Source organism: Aythya marila (genome assembly GCF_965140915.1).
Source record: "Aythya marila genome assembly, chromosome: 5".
Taxonomy (NCBI): domain Eukaryota; kingdom Metazoa; phylum Chordata; class Aves; order Anseriformes; family Anatidae; genus Aythya; species Aythya marila.
In genome coordinates, this window is record NC_139046.1 from 19061648 (window position 1) to 19079033 (window position 17386).

The following is a 17386-nucleotide window of genomic DNA, read 5'->3' on the forward strand; positions in this document are numbered from 1 at the left end:
AACTTGCTCTTTCGTTAGCACAACAGCTGCTTCTTCCGTCAGTTTTCCACTTGCCTTCCACAGAGATCACCCCTTGTTCTTTGTATGCTAGATTATGTCAACCACTGCCCCAGGACACAATCCTGCCTTGAAAAAAAGATCCCTAGTCAGCAGGACACTTAGTACTGCTTGCAACACCATCACAAATGCTGATTGTTGGTGTACAGCAAGCTGGTGGCCCATTTTTTGGACCGTTAGCCAGATGAGATGAATAAAGCAAATGCCTGGAGGGAACCAGAGTAGAAACATTCCAGCTTCACCCACCCATCAACAATCTTCCCATGGGTAACACCAGCACAGAGGGCAGGCTTGGCTCTACCCTTGCTGATGGCTGAAGGTGGTGCAGTAGCAACCAGCATCTGCAGGAGAGTTCTCACAGTCCCATGGGAAACTTCTGCAGGACATAACCCTAAGTTACTGGAGGTACTGTGCTTACAAAGCAGACAAAGGGCACACTCCCCACCCTCCATTATCAGTCAAACCACACCTGTAATTTCTGGGCAAATAGCTTTATTGCAGTAAGGACGAAAGCTTTCCATATCTCAGTCTCCACCTTCAGCAAAAGTGCAACTCCTGAAGTCCACACACAGCGAGGTTAGCTCTCCTCAGAGACAGGACAACAGAGATGAGCACTAACAACACTGGGATGGGGAGATGTACAGAAACAAAGTATAAACCTAGATGAAAGCCTGCTCGGAAGTGATTGTCCTGTGTTTTGGTGTACATGAGAATCCCGGCAGACATATTTTGGTTTCACTCTCTTAAGGGTTTATCTAGATTAAAGGAAGAAATGTGGAGATTTGCCCTGTAGGGCAAAGGCAGGAGTACTTGTTGTTGCTTCTCTCAAAGGACACTTATACTGTTACAGTTCTGTGCTGTTATGCTAACCTGAGCAAGTGAGATAAATTTGTGACCCAGGATTATCTTTCCTGTCTTACTGAAAGTTTAATGCTCCACAGCCCGTGTCTGCCCTGAGCTAGCTCCCAAGTGGAAAACCAGCAGCAGCACAAATTTTGTGTTGATAGATCAAAAGATTCAAATGCACACTGCCATGTTCTCAGACAGTGGAAAACATCCCGGTTTTTGATTGCAAGCTGGGAAAAGCAATTTGCTGTTGTGAATCTGAACTAAAGTACCACTCCCCATGCTGCCAGGCAATGGAGTATTATCTTTGCTGAATTGATGGCAGGACCACAGCTGAAGACAAGATTGCTGAAAGATGAGGGAGGATTGAGGGAGGAGTCCATCATGTTAGCAGCCTTTCTAGCACAAACCTAGGCTCAAAAGCCACACACAGCAGAGATTACTTGCTCTCAGTGAACTACCTCCTTTTTCAGGCTACAGCTCAGCTCTCGGTGAATCCTGAAGATTGTATTTCACCAGTAAAAGAGCCTGCTGGGCTTCTCATGAATGGAGAAAGGTGAGAATGCAAAGAGGCTTGCATCCACAAGTGAGGGACAGAGAAGGCAGTGACGTCAGGCACTTGGAAGCAAATGCTGACCTCCACCTTCAGTGACAATGAAGTCCCTTTTATAAAGGACACCTTGAGTCCTGCTGGACAACGGACACAATGGGAAGCAACGTGCTGACCTACATCCAGCACACCAGAATGATATCTATTGCTGCCAAAATCCCTGGGAGCTGGAAATACCCCTGGCATTTTGTAGGCAGGTTCTGGCAGAAGCTCTTATCTGGCCCACAAGGTACAGCACAATTAGTTGTCTTGTGACATAGAAAAATGTGTGGCAAAGTCCTCAGGAAAGAGCATGTGATCCGTCCTTGCTTATCATTGATGGAAGAAACAGTAACTCCCGAGCATTTGAACACCCGCTTACTGGCAAAAGGGGGACCTGCCGTGGCACTCCTGCTGCTCCCAGTCTCCTTGGATGTCATGCCAGTTGCTTGTGCTGGGGTGCAGAGAGCATAGCCAAGCCCTGATGTGTGCTCCTGGATGCAGTCATATGAGCAACTGCAGAGTCAGAGTGACTTGCGCTGGCTTACGCCCTGCAGCTGGCATCAACCTGCAACACCCTAAAGGGAACAGCCAAGCAGTCAGTGCTGGCTCAGTGACCCACCAAGAGGAGATGAGGGCATTGGATTGTGCAGTTAAATTGCTACCATGAGCTGAGTTAACTGCTTCAAAGTCAGTGTAGCTATATCTCTGCTATTCCTGCAGCCAGTCTGGGAAATGTGATGTAGGGGACTCCAGGGCAAACAGGCAGAAGAGTGGAGAGATGGGACATGTTTTCCCCATCCAAAATCCCATGTGGTGTTTCAAGGTCTTGTTAAGAAGTTAAATTAATTGTAATCTGGCTTTAATCTCTGCATGCAGGAGAGGCAACTGTGTCCTCCTGCATTCCAGTTAGCCCCGAGCAGAAAGGTGGGCTCCATCTCAGCAAAGCAGCAGAGATTCCCCAATTTCAGTGGGGAGCATACAGGCTTATTTCCATTACACCATAATGCTATTTTCTGACGCTGTGCGAGACATGTTAATCATCACTTCTGCAGCCCCTGGCCCTCTGCGGTGATCATCCTTGTCATCTTCTTCCTCCTCATTCTCCTGCAGATCTTGATCACTGTCATCATCATAATCTGATGCATTGTCCTTAATCACTTCAACCTTTTCTCCAGCATCTGGATCCACATCAGTCTTAAACCACACGGCTTTGTAGCCATGGTCCCCCTCATTCCTGTCTGTTTTGAGGATAGACTTTACTTCTTTCTCATGTTTAGTGTCTTCTTTCACCTCTTCCTCTTCATTTTCCTCTTCCTCTTTCTCTTCCAGGTCAAAGACGACTGTGGAAGGTGTGGAAGTCTTTGCGAGGCCATCAATTTCTTCTTTAGAAGAGGACAAGAAAAACGATGGCTGCTGTAGCTCAGTTATACCACCATTTTCTGAGCTCTTCTGCTTTTTGGCACTCAGATCTGGGTGTTCATCTTGATTGTAAGCTTGGTTCTCATAGCTCCCAGGGAAATCCTTGGAGAACTACAGGAGGAGAGACATCTTGTGAGTGCAGTGAAAGAAAATTAAATGGGATGTAGGTGTGTGACTGAAATTACTCATCTGGCCTTTCTTGAATATGTACAAGCAAGACCCTGGACCCTCTTGATGCTGGTGGAAAAATGTTCTCTGATACCAAGTAAACATGCTGCCTACCAAGTCCAGGTCAAATTTCCTGCTATTAGGCAGGAACTCTCATTTTTCTGCTTGTTTTGTTTTGTTTGTTTGTTTTGGTTTTAGCATGTGTTTTTTTTTTGTTCACTCCCTTCCATTCAAGAATAAAAATTAAAAACTTAACAATTGCAACAACACACCCTAAACAGTTAAACAGTGCTGTTATTTCTTTACATGTAGGTGGCAATTACTGTGAAGAATTTAGCCTAGCAAATGACCTTAAGGACAGCTTTTCAATCTCAGAACTACTTTAAAACCCAGAGACCATGGAGAATTACTGGGACCATTGGTGATGAAAGATATGTTATTGCCTGTCTATTGTCTAGATACATTGTTCCTGCATTTTAGGTGTTCAAGGTTGTCTGCCAGCATCCATTTGTTCCTACGCAAACTATAATTCGGGCAACACTTTGTATTTGAGAATACAAAAGCACTGAGTAGAGCAGGATATGCCATATGCATCGTATACACTTCAGATTAGGTTAAGACAAATTCCCTAGGTGTCCATTTCCTAGGTGTCCAAAACTTGGTTGTCTAAGGCCAAGCTTTAGGATAGGATAAGAAGTGCTCTTTCTCTCCACTGTCTATAGAGAAAGGATGTGAAGTGGTTTATACCACAGGCACATGATTCTCAGAGACCACCTCTGGACTGTGTCACATTCATCCTAGATTTTGTGCTCTGTGGAGCCGTGCTCCTCTCCTTACTATGTCTGTTCAACTACCATATGGCTCCAGCCTCAGAGGACAAAAAAGATCAATAACAAACATCACCAAAGCGATACTGCCTTTGCAAATATTGTCTCAGGAATGATTCATCACCGTTGCACAAATGTGTAGTATTTGGACAGCCCATCCATACTCTAAGTCTTCCTCAGGTCCTACCTACTACCTCTAAGAAATTCTTAATGTGAATCAAGTACAAACAAGTGACTTACCTTTTTATTTATTAGGAATTTGACCGTATTCCCATAATGTTTGTATATCATCAGTCCAAGGAAGATTAAGGTAATTAGCAACAGTGCTGCTAAGATACCACCTAAGATACCCATATCCTGTGCAGTGTATAACTTATCAGAGGTGATTTCATCTACAAAAAAAAAGCAAACCAATGTTACAAAGTCTAAAAATGGCAACGAGCTTTTAAGCACAACACTTCATTGTGAGCAAAGCTCTGAACAGTTTTTGAAGGGCAAAGAAGCACCCTGTGCAGTAGAATGTGGCAGTGATATATTTAACGTCATAACAGGCCATTCATTTTCTGTCCTAGAAGCAGAGGTTTCTATTAAAGTGGCCACTCACAGAATATTATAGCTTGCAAGAAGTTACATAAAGTGGAAATAACATCTATTTACTAGACTATGATGTTTACCCTATGGTTTATTTAAACAAATATGTACACGACTGTATTAGGCAAGCAGAAGTAGAGCTAGGTCAATCTTGTCTGTTCCCACTTCACCCATTTCCACCAGCATGCAAATATGAGGTATGTTTGTAAATATGTATGTGAAAATGTAAAGCTTTCTTTAATGCGGAACTTCACCTCTGATACTAATGAGCATGTTAGAACAGGAAATAAAAGTAGAAAAAACAATGTGCTCCTTGGAAGGAGAGGAATTGACTCTGGCGTCAATATGACCAGCCAGGTCAGGTCTGACTTCTTTGTATATTAACAGATGAGGGTACAGTAATATCTTGGTTATGCTGGTAAGTGCAAAGGTACTAGGAACCATGTTTATGGCCAACGAAAGGGATTATGTCATGAAGGTGTTTGTTGGAAGGATTTTTGCTGAATTTGTTATTGTAATTTTCTTCTTGAAACTGATTCCTGTCCCCATACTAGACCTATCAGGCTCTTTGTGACAGAGTCCCTTTCACCTCCAGGAGAAGACAAGTAGTCTCACAGCTCCCTAGGACACGTACTTTTTCTCACATAGCAGACTTTTAGTGACTCTTTTTAGTTAGTGACTCTAACAGGAGTGATGGACACATGGGCACTATTCAAGCAGCAGCTTGGAGAAACTCAGCACTGCCCACCCTGCGTCAACTGGGGTCTCTCATCTCTGCCCAATACTTGCTGTTCCCCAAGATATATCTCAGCTTCATCAGGATGTGGGAAGGAAAAACATTAGAAGGTCCCCAAGACAGAAAACCCTTTTGTGCCCTCTCTGTAGCTGTAGCAACACATATCAACCTCCTCAGGAACTGCATATGCTTTCAGCCACCGGGCAGCGTAAGCATATTTGTATGGAGATCAACATTACAGTGGAGAGACAGTAACTTCTTCAGGGCTAATCAGCTGTACTTGTTGTTGTCAGTGGGATTCTTTGTTTTTAATTTTTTTGGCTTCATGTTGTAATGTAAATTAATCCCTTTAATGTTTAATGATTAATGAAACACAATTTTCTTCTCCTGCTGATCTGTTTATGACAACGAACTCTGACTACCCTCTCTGCATTTTATTGCACCCTCAGTTTATCATTAATACACTGGTGAGGCTTTAGGACGTCAGGGAATTTTCACTTCTAAATCATGTCTCCCAAGGAGCCACAGCCCACAGAGCTGATGTGAAGCTCCACCGCCCTTAACTCCTTCTGTGCTGTGCAGCACCCAGTGCCTCCATCAAAGCTAGCTCAGCTTGGTGGGATGACTCATGCTGAAATCCACGTAGGCTGACTCTGGCACCAATGTCTCAGAAACCAGAGGTCACTGTACAGTCACCACTTCTCGGAAAGAAGGCATACTGAAAAGAACTCTTTTTTTCCCAATGGATATTGTGACACTTAGTAAAGCACCCTCTAACCTATTGCACACACACTCCTTAACATCACCTATTTGAGCTGAGGGTTAAATAGCCTACTGTTTGGCCAGGCAAATGTTAATCTCATCCTTATTTGAGCCATTCCTGCATGCTAGCTGTAGTACAGAAAAAAGCACAAATCCCCTCACAGGCTCTGAACCATTCAGTGTAATTTCCCTCTACTTCATTGTATAGTCATCAGCATCATTATTTTGTGGGGTTTAAATAGCAAGTGCAACATGTAAAAGATGCAGTCACCTGTTGGTACATCTGCTTGGAGCATTAACACCTTGCTGTACTGACACCTGAGCTAGCCGCCTGCTGAGCTGGACTGTGTCACCTAAAGTTGTGCTTAGGTGATTTTAACGCAGACGGTGTTTTCAACTGTGAAGTGACACTACCATCAAGGAAACCAAATTTACACCCAGGATCCCACTGTTTTCATCCTCCAGTAATCCTCACAATGGTGGTGGCTCTGAGGATGAAGTAATTGAAAAGTCCAACTGGGGCATTCAAGCACACATCAGGTTGAAGTCAGTGAAGTCTGGGCATGATCTACCTGCCCTGATGTGAAAATGCACAAAACTGATTCCTCTCTATTCAGAGTGTAAAAAGCTTCATACGCCTCAAACCTAACTGATTTATAAGAGAAATTTCTAAGTACAGAAGAGTAGGCTATTTTTACCTCAGCAAATCCAAATGATAGCTGGAGGGTTATGTGTGTAGCCTTATGTCTATCATTTCTCATGGGTCATTTTTCCTGGAAAGGCCTTAAAACCTTGGAGTATAAGAATTTGTCCTGACCTGAGCAGAAAATGCCAAGGCTCATGAGGAAGCCTGGCTTTGTGGGGGTGTGCCAACTTCTGTCTGCTCCTTCATAAGACAGGAAATTATGCTGCAGTTTTCTCTATTTTCAGTCAAAAAAAGGAACAAAGATGTACCAAGGTGTCAGGGCAATCCTCCTCTGACATTCTGGGTAATTTTTGACTCACAAAACACTATGAAGCAACTACAGATTTAATTTTGGAATAACAAGAAGAGATGCTACATCACAAAGCACTGCTTAAAGCCTCAAAAGTTCGTCTGAGTCACGTGGTGACCATATCCTAAGGATGTCTTTTGAGCATTTTCTCTGTCATAGCCACCATAGGACCTCCAGTAGATATAGGGTTGGCCTTATCCCAGGCCCACAGACTTCATTATGTGACCTATCATTGCCAGTTTGTCCATGAAAGTGGAAAAGACTCCCCAGTCACCTCACTGTACCAGAAAACCAAGAGATACCCAGCCTACCTGCAGTAAAGACAATCTCCACCACGATGATGGTGCTCGCCTCCTGCAGACTCACTGTATCTTTTGCAACAGCCTGGGTGAACATGGGGAAGAGATAGTTTAGAGACTTTCTAGATTTATATCTTTCTCTCAAGGGAAGTGGTGGACCCTTTGGGGACAAAGTACCTCATCTAAATCCTTGCCATGTCTTCAAAATAACCCAATATCCTTGCATTGTAGCAGTGGCAGTCTGGTCACAGAAGAAGAGTTCTGAAAAGTCCCTTTCCTCAGCCAAAACCACATTCATCATTTGTAAAAAGCTTTGCAGTACAGTGCAATGCTGCACACAGGCAATGAGGTAGTGGGGGGCAGCAGCAGCATGATGTTGGCACACCTTTTTACCCTGCAAACAGCTGTCCATGTAGCTAAAATATTGCTGTAGTCAAGCTGTGTCAGATAGCTCCAGAGGACATGGTATTGTGCCAGGCAAGCTTTACCATTGCCATTTGGCACTGACAGGCAGGTGGGCAACATGAATATGTTCTTCTTAGAAAGTCTAGAATTATTAACTGCTTCTGTGATTGTCTTGATCTGAGCAAAAAAAAAGTACTGGATTTACAGAATCACAGAATGGCTGAGGTTGGAAGGGACCTCTGAAGAACATTGAGTCCAACCTCCCTGCCCAGCAGGGTCACCTAACATATGGTACACAGAATTGCATCCAGGTGGGTTTTGAAAATCTCCAGAGAAGGAGACTCCACAACCTCTCTGGGCAACCTGTCCCAGTGCTCTGTCACCCTCACAGTACAGAAGTGTCCTCTCATATTCAGATGGAACCTCCCGTGCTTCATTTTTTACCCATTGCTTCTCATCCTATCGCTGGCCTCAACTGAAAAGAGACTGGTTTCATACTCTTAACACCCTGACCTCAAATATTTATACACATTGATGAGGTCTCCCCTCAGTCTTCTCTTTTCCAGGCTAAACATGCCCAGCTCTCCCCGTCTGTCCTCGTACAACAGGAGCTCCAGTCCTCTGATCATCTTAGGAGTCCTCCTCTGGACTCAGCCTTGGCACAGTATTTCCTCCCTCAGAAAAATCTTAAGCAGCTTGTGTTCTGTACATATGAAGTCTGCAATATCTCTTACATGGTATGTATGGGGGAGGGGAAATAATTAAAAAAAAAAAAAAAAAAATCTGGTAGGTTTCTCTTTTTGGGTAGAAATTGGGGGATTAATTTAGATTTTATATTTTCTGTTTTATTTATTTATCTTTTAGTCCAAACCAGACTGTGGGACAAGGGTCCTAAAATCTCCCCAGTTGACCTTTTGCTTGTCTCCAATGATATTTTCCACAGGAGGACAGAGGAAACATTTTTTCAGCTAGCACCAGATGGTAGCTTACATGTATGTCATGCAGAGTGCATTTACTACCACTACATCTCCCTCCATCCCTGTACATTTGTGATACAAATGGTTGGGGCTGTCCTTTCATTAGGAAGGGACTGTCCTTTCATTATATTCCACATCTAATGGAATTCCACCCTTGATGCTTCTCTGTCAGAAAACCCTTCCTTCCACAACCCTGGCAAAATATGAAGTTGTCCTACCTCCATGATTACAGTCTCTGGTGACAGCAGATCGACATTGGTCAGGATGAGTCCATCTCTGGTTGCAATGAAGTTAGTGCTGTTTTTTATATAGTATTCAATGTTTGGGTTGAATTTCTGAAAAGCCAGAAAAGTGAATGATTAAACTACACAGTGCTTTGCATGCATCTTTGTAACAACCTGTCAGCAGGACTTGTCAAATATGCTTGAAGTATTAATGGGTGTATAGTGCAGTAAATAAACATGAACTAAAGGAAGTTTGAACTCGGGTGTATTCACCCTCTTGCTCTGAGTTTAAGAGTGTATACTAAAAGTTTTGCCCCCCCCAAAAAAAAAAAATAAAAAACCCCAATCTTATCTGCCATACTGTAAATGATTCTGATCTATGTAAAAGTCCCAGATAAATATAATTTGGGACAGTAGAGGAAAGCTAGCATTTGTCTCTCCCCACCTCCCCTTCATTATGTTTTCTTATCCTGCTTTAAGACTGAAGCAGTAAGGAAGAATTCAGTGCATTTTCGGTTTCTTACTTCAGGGTAGTCCTCATCTTCTGCTTTTATCATCAGGGGACTTGAAGGATCCTGAACTTGGAAGACAAGGCTTTTTGGGGCCGCACCAACAAATGCTATTCCTGTGTAGGTACTGAAACCAAAGGATGGTGCATGGTCACTTTTATTGATGACCTTAATCTCCACACTGACTACAGAGTATTTCTGTTTGTTGTTGACTTGGGTGGCCTGGAGACACACATACACAGGAGAAAGACAGAGAGAGAGAGAGAAAGAGAAATGTTAGTCTTTTCCTGTTAGTGACAAGACATAAGAGGTTAGGTTTGGACCAAAATGTGTTCTAACACAGGGTTCTTTCCATCATTTTCAGTGAGCTTTGGGCCAGGCCTGTCACAGGGGACGTTATGTTTTGGGGTCCGTGTGCCTTTGCTTGCTTCTGCAGTTGGCCATCCACAGTATCTTGGTCTAGCCCTAGAATCTAGATGTGGCTCTTAATAAAGGTCAGCTCTGGACAAATTGTCATGCCCAAGCACAAAGCAGTAGGATTCCAACACCCGCAGACAGAGACTGTTCAAATTCACGAGGGATTGGGGCAGTTCTGTTACTATCTAAGAGTCCACATCTTTCTGGGTGCAGGGAGTGCTTTGTGTAACCAAAAGAGGAGCTTGTTTCTAGGAGTGATATACTTTAGCTACTTTAAGACAAGCTCCCCTACAGAAAGCCTTCCAGTTATGTTCATCTATACTTCGAACTCAGCAGGAGAGACTTGCTAAGTTAACTTGCTTTGATGGTGCTACCCACACATAAGAGAAAATGCCTCAAATCCTGCAAGGGTTTTGCATGTAAATTCGTATAAGATACTGCTCAAAAACTTGGTCTAAATACTTCCAAAATAAAGGATGTGAACAAGTTATCTTTCATTATTAATGTAATTGACTCCTGGCACAGCAAGACTGATGCTCCCTAGAAGGCCAGCTATGCTGGATGGCTGAATGCAATACCATCAGACTTACCATGACCTGCAGTAGGTACGAGTCTGGAGAAGTAGCTCCTTTGTTCATAGTTAGATTTCCTGTGTCCGCATCTACTGAGAATGTATTATCCACATTCCCTAAAGAAATTGAAAGACTATTAAAACACTGGATACCTTCATAAAGGGACTTGGAACTCATTGCTCATTTTTCCACGTATTGGTGACAACAACCCCCAGGCAATGATGCCATTGTCCTTGCCTCTCCCACCTTGTTGGGTGGGGGTTCATCTTAAACAGCTCTAGGCATCTACCAGGCAGACATCTCTACCTGACCTTGTTACCTAGGCTGTAAAGAGAAAGGGACATCTTAGTGCATTGTTTATCTGACTCATGGACATTGGCCTCAACATAAGCTGCATTCAGCTCTGGAAACACTTATTTTTCTCTGCTGCCTACAAAAGGAGCCTAGACATAGAGACCTTCTCGTATTGATGTAGTGGTAGAAATCAACCTCCTACATGAGCCATCTGTCTTTGAGTCATAAAACCATCTATGTTGGATATACATTAAAATATATGTTCAATTTTTTGCTTATTTTCCTCACTTTGAGATAATGTGGGCTTTATTTAGACAAGGGTCCTCGGTATGGGGTTCCCTTTTTACTGTGGGGGACTGAGGTCACACTACCTCCAAAATGCCAGTGGAATTTGAGGTTCTTTAGCATCTCTATTGTCAGGAGTATATTCACAGATATGGTGCCATGTAGAACAAATAAGAGAGATGAACAACTGATCACTCCACCTGACCAATATGATCTGCCTTTGCCTTGATCATTAATCAAGAACTCACTGTTAATAATAATAATAATAATAGTAATAATAATAATAATAATCCTTTGAATGAGAAGGTGGCCCAGTCTCCCAGTCAATGATTGGGCAATCAGTTCACTATATTCAAGTAAACTTTTTGAAATCAAGGTTAAAACAGGACAGATTAGACAGTGGCAACGCACAGTGGAATAAGAGCATTATTTCTGGTGATAAATGAAAATGATGCTGATGATGCGAGAGTTTTTAGGTTCAACTCAAAGACTATGAAAGCGGTGTGACCAGACTGGCAAAATCAGGTCTAAATTCTTAAAGATAAAACACGTCATTCTCCTCCCCACGCCCCCCCCAAAACAAAAATCTTTCTGAAACAGACTCCATGGAGCTTGGCTTATGGGTCTGCAATTCTCTTCCTCTCCCGTTTTGTACAGCCTGTTTCTTCTACTTAATCCACAATGTTCTGTGTATCTAATAATTTTGGGGCAGAAATAGAGGGGCAAATCTTCAGGCCCTCAATTCTCAAGTGCTGTGCAGGGCATCCCCTCTTGGCAGCAGATAATGTAGGAATGTACAAGTAAGGCTGCTTGGAGAAGGTGACAAGTTCTACTCACCACCAATTATACTGTACACAATTTTTTCATTTATAGTGTAGTCCGGATCTTTAGCATAGATGGGCCCTGGATCCAGGGTGAGTGGTTCTTTCTGCAATAGAAAGGCAAGGTGTTACACAGCACACTACAGCACCAAATGCTATTAGCACTCTCCCATCCCATCATGGCTCTGCTGGTTCAAACTGTGAGAATGCCATTTGTTGTATATTATATTATATATTATGGGGGATGGATGTAACAGGGGAGAGGTGAGAAGGCCTTCAGCAAAGAGTTTTCCTTCTCTTGCCTCTCCTGCAACATGATGTAGGAACAAGGACAAGCAGTGCTCCTCTGAGTGAGGGAACTTCCACTTTCCAGGATGATTAAGACTCCTTGTCATGCTGAATTATCTGCATTTATGTCCGGAGACCAGCACAATCTCTAGAAAATTATTAGGCACTACCCACTACCAAGAAAATAGCATCAGGGATACAGTTTGGTCATGCCTGCTTACCGACATCTCGGATATATTGACTCTTCCAGAATAGGGGCTGCTGATGCAAATGCTTTTGTCCTCGTCAATGAAGCTACAGGGTAGGAACCAGGGTGGTTTGGTGTCAGCTTGCTCAATAATTATGTTTATTGTTGCAGTAGCTGTGTGAGTGGCTTCCTTGCTGCTCACAGGCCTGTCCTGTATCCAGAAGCAAAGCATATTTGTAAACTGCAAGTTTTATTGCCAAAAGGACCTGCCTGCAAAAGCCAGTGACCCAGGGTCTTCTAGCTGTTTTAACTCCATTCTCTCTGAGGAGAGACAGTTTATATGAAATTAGCGAAAGCAGTTAATTATCTGCTGACACCGGTGGACTGAATGCTACTCTGGATGCAGTCAGTGTGGTTATGGAGGGTAGAAAGCTGCTCCAAATCAACTGCCTCCAGTATCCACCCTCCCTCTTGCCACCCCAGAGATCTCCTGTTCAGATTTGCCCTCTAGTTAAGAGACGTTGTGGCATATGAGGCATTTTGTTCTGCATAAAGAACTTACCCTTGCATACAAGATCAATGTTGTTGACTTAAGTTTATCGTAATCTAATTGTTTTTGCAAATATATTTCAGGATTATTGATTCCTTTTATGGCAAAATAATTGGTGGTGTCCTAGGGAAGAATAAATAAATAAGTGGAAAAGCTTTATTAGCATACTTGATCACAGACATGTTGAAAATACTGCTCATTGCTGTGTTTGTCATCCCACATTTTTATTTATTTATTTATTTTTACTTCTAGCAGACCCTTCCAGATTTCCAGTCTATCCTGGCATCAGTCTAACTGTACTTACAATTTGTTTCTCACTTTATCAAGCAAACCCCTTAAGATCGAGAAAAAAAAAAAAAAACACAAAGGCACTAAACTAGCACCTGGGGAGAGTCAGGCCTGCCTTCGGCTTTGACAAAGACTTCTTCGGTGATTTTGGGCAACTCATATCTCCACTCTGTATAGGCACTGTAGACAAAGAGACAATAACTCCTTTTTTTCCCCTGACTCAGTGCAATTCTGAACTCTGTAAGGTGCAAAGGTCTCTCCTGGTATGTTTACAGACCATCCCAGCATGAGTTCCCTGGATCATATGGTTCAGAATATCCCAGATGAAAGTGTGGTCTGTATAATGTAATAAAAGTGTGAGCACTAGAAGAGTTCAATACCAGAAATACCAATTGCTCCAATCTGCTAGCCAAACCAATGCTTGTACTTAACAAAAAGCTTACTTAACAAAAAGCTTTTACTTATGAAACACCTCTTCCAGAAGGTGTTGTGGAGCCAAATGCAATACAATGATCCCTTAGCCTCAAAGCTGGGGCTCGTCTGAAGACTTCATCACAAAGACTTCTCTCTTGCTTTTTTTTTTTTTTCCTCCCCAAAGAAAGATGCTCACCTGCACTGTTGAATTTAGTTCATAATAGATGATGTCCAGATCAGCATCACTAGCACTTAAATCTTCACGGGCTATAATGGTTGCATTCACTTTTGTGTCCTGAAACAAAGTTGTGGTTATTTTCTCTGTGAAATTGGCTGAAGACCTCTCTCTGGTAATTATTCCTTAGTCCCATAGCACTGTTTGACCCAGTGCCCTCTTCATTTATGTGAAACTCTTACCTCAGGAACAGTTATGGTGAAATTCGTTTGCTTAAACACTGGGGTGTTATCATTCAGATTGATAATGGTCACAATAATTTCCAAAATGTCTTTCTGTAGAAATGGTAAAATGAGAGAATCAAACACAAAGGTAAGATTGTTAGGGGTTGATCCCAGTTTGCAGAGTGATGGAGAGGAAGGTTTGAGAAGCACAGCTGGTGGGTGCTGAACAGGGCTGGGTTTTGCAGACAGCCCACAGGGTGTGAGATTTGTAGCTTGCTCCCACATCTCCCTATTCACAGAGCCTTGAGTGCTCTTTCTTTGACTGTTAGAGGACTGTGTATGCCTGGAAGGAAAAGGATGGCTCTTAACCCTGGTCTGTGGGTTAGGAAGAAACAAGGAAAGTGCTTCCTTGCAATACCTTGTAAGAAAACAAAGTGTTTGGAAGAGCACTCACCTGCCCAGAAGTGTCCTGGCAAGCCACAAACACTATCAGCACGGTATCATTCTGTATGGAAAAACAAAACCAGAGCCATTTTAGAAACAAGCCAAAATATACTGAATATACTTTTTCTGAAGTAAATGAGACAAATGCATGCATTGCAGAATCAGAAGGGCTTTATCTTGGTTTTGGGCATATCTAACATTTCTTTTCTTTCTTTTGCAGCCATCCATCAGTGCTGGGCCCTTGCTTTACTGGGGTCAAAACTGACTGATTCACCATCTTCTTTCTTTGTGATTCCTGTAACCTGGTGGTAGAGCTAATCAACCATTTTGTCCCACTTAAGGAAAGTTCAAACGGATTTCTTTTTAAATTGAATGAAACAGAAATATGTCATGCACCAAGTGCAGCATGGCCTCTGTCTGCTGTTCCTCATGCAAATGTGGGATTCTACATTTGGGGAATGGCAGTTTAAGGACACTTGTGGCTGCATGCAGAAGGTAGGTAGGTAAAGTAATTTAGCTGTGACCTAACTGAACACATTGACCTTTTATACTGCTTTTATGCTCAACATAAGATTACCTCACTGCTCAGCACTGTATTTTATACATGCAAATAAGGATCATTCTACATGCATCCTGGAGAGCTCTGAACACCACAGTTGTCAGACTTCTGGTTTTAAACCTCCACCTTGCTTTAATTCATACAGATTCGTTGAAGGAAGGTGACAGCAGGCATACAATGCAACCCCCTCCTCCCTGCCCTCTGCCTGTGCAAGGGCTGATCTCCCTAGTAGTGAACTAAAGCACAGTGAAGATATTTCCTAGATACTTTATACACAGACTACAAATCCGTGGAAGTCCAAGACCCCAGCTTGAAACCCACTGCTTCCCAGCATTATCTGTCTCATCCTTACAGCCTGCCAGCTAAAAGCTTACCTCATAGTCCACACTTTTGACCAGCTGCAGCTGAGACCCCTCGATGGTAAAATAATTGCCATCTGGTGAGGAAGGATCAATCATTGCAGTGAAACCTGCTTCCAAATTGATAGTGGTCACATTGTATCCAGGAGGGTTATTTTCTTCAACGCTTGGTTTATTGTTAGAGACGGAACATCCTGGAAAAACACACAAATGAGATACAAATTTGCCCAGGTATTCATGTTGTGACACAATTGCGTGAGACATGAGACCCCGCTGGTTACCATTGAAGAGAAAGCTCTTGAACAAAGCTGTCTTAAAATAAGACTGTAAAAATCCTTTGCCAGCTGCAATGGTACAAGCTGGTGCCACAGGGATTATTATCCTGTGGTCACAGACCTCCTGCAACAACTTACCTGGTTGTTGTGCTGAAACTTGTGCTATGAAGGGCAGTAGAAAGAGCACAGAAGTGAGAAGCAGGTGAGAAACATCCATGGTGAGCTGCTAGTCATTGAAGAAATATGTTTCTAATTAAGCTGATCCTCTTCTCTCCCGGTTTCTCCCAGTGCTGTCTCCCGCATGAACTGCTTCATGAAGGCAAAAAACATTGGCTGGCTGGAATGGATTGCTCGAGTTCAACCTTTGCCTCTTTGCCTCATTGGATGACTTATAAGACATTAACTGGTCACAGAACATGATAACGCATAAATTCCCATTACTACTTTGTTCCTGAGTCTTTTCTCCTTTAAACTCTCTTTAGCAACAAGGGAATATTTGAAGCATTTTAGAACTCAGACCCAAGTTCCCTAAGACAAGCATTAGCAAGAAAGAATATGAGAGCTGACAATTCAGAAGTTGTCTGTATACTCCAGACTTTCCTGTTGGGGTAGAAGTAGTGAAATCTATTTTTCTTACGTGCCAGAGATATTGTCTATTTTGGCCAGATTTCTTATTGAAACAAGTCGTAATAATACTAATACAGCCCCAATGTGCTTACTTACTTTATCCAGACTTCTTCTGCATGGCCTATGTCCCCCTTTATAACAGGTTTTGCTTTCCAACCCATGACCTCTGGTTTCTCTCTTCTAGTTTCAGTTTGTCATGTTGTTGTTGGGTTGAGATGGCAGCTCTGGAGGAGCCAAGAAGTTGGGTTTTCCTGCTTGTTCTATGGCTTGGACCTGTTGTTTCCACAAGATTTTATTTTATTTTATTTTATTTTATTTTATTTTATTTTATTTTGTTTTGTTTTGTTTTGTTTTGTTTTGTTTTGTTCTCTCTCAGAGTGTCCCTACCAGCTGAAATGTTTGAGGATAGCTGAGAGCTGGCCTTGGGGTGCTTCTTCTTTCACTTCTTCTTGTCAAACAACATGTCAAGACCTGAAGGGGCATAGGCATATGATTCTTAACCAGAACTTTGCCCAGTACAGGAGCAAATCTTTTCAGAGGGTCTGTTGGTTGAAGATGACAAAAGTCTGGACTGGTTTAAGAGAGTAGGACCTTAGCAGTGGTCCCATCACTTTCTCAGACAGTCTGATTTTATCATGAAAAAAAAGAAGGGGTTGAAAGTAGGAGTGGCACCATGCAGAAAGCACCAAGCAGTGGCTTAGTGCCTTACTGTGCTATTGTTTACATAAGCTGGACTTTGCCCAAACTGTTTAAGCTTTTTTTTTTTTTTTTTTTTCCTTCATTTCCCTATATTTAAATTGAGGGGATTAGTCACCATTTTTCTGTTTTATTTTATTTCACAGAGCATGGCCAGAAAGTGCTGCAGAGAAGGGAGCCCTTGTTGCCAGGTGGACAAAAAGAGGCAAATGGAATAACTGTGCCTCAATCTCTCTCCTCCCTGAGCAAAGTCTTATTTCTTTATGATAAGTCTTTCTTTCAGAGCAAGATGACTTGATGCCAGTCTGATTTATCTATAAGGCTTCTTCTGTACCTGTTGTTTCACATGTGTTCTCAGCTGCTGGCATGCACATCATCAGTGCTGCCAGGGGCAGGTGTGCATTACTTTGCAAAAGGAATGTCTTTCCTTTTATCAAAAACCTACCATTTTCTGAGGAAGAATCTGCTGAGAATTAAAGTCCTGATGTTTATCAGGTGGGGACT

At 42.5% G+C, this 17386-nt stretch overlaps 1 protein-coding gene across 1 annotated transcript; it reads right to left on the bottom strand.

The window, feature by feature from the left end:
* Positions 1 to 201: 201 nt before the first annotated feature.
* CDHR5 (cadherin related family member 5) lies at positions 202 to 15872 on the bottom strand. The gene is made up of 14 exons (XM_082760505.1): positions 15698 to 15872; positions 15300 to 15478; positions 14377 to 14427; positions 13941 to 14033; positions 13720 to 13818; positions 12834 to 12944; positions 12306 to 12482; positions 11813 to 11903; positions 10415 to 10512; positions 9423 to 9629; positions 8893 to 9009; positions 7305 to 7377; positions 4150 to 4301; positions 202 to 3025 (listed from the first exon to the last, which is right to left on the bottom strand). Exons 1-14 carry the CDS (start codon positions 15774 to 15776, stop codon positions 2489 to 2491), a joined length of 2064 nt encoding a protein of 687 aa, XP_082616631.1. The 5' UTR covers positions 15777 to 15872; the 3' UTR covers positions 202 to 2488.
* Between the last annotated feature and the right edge of the window lie 1514 nt (positions 15873 to 17386).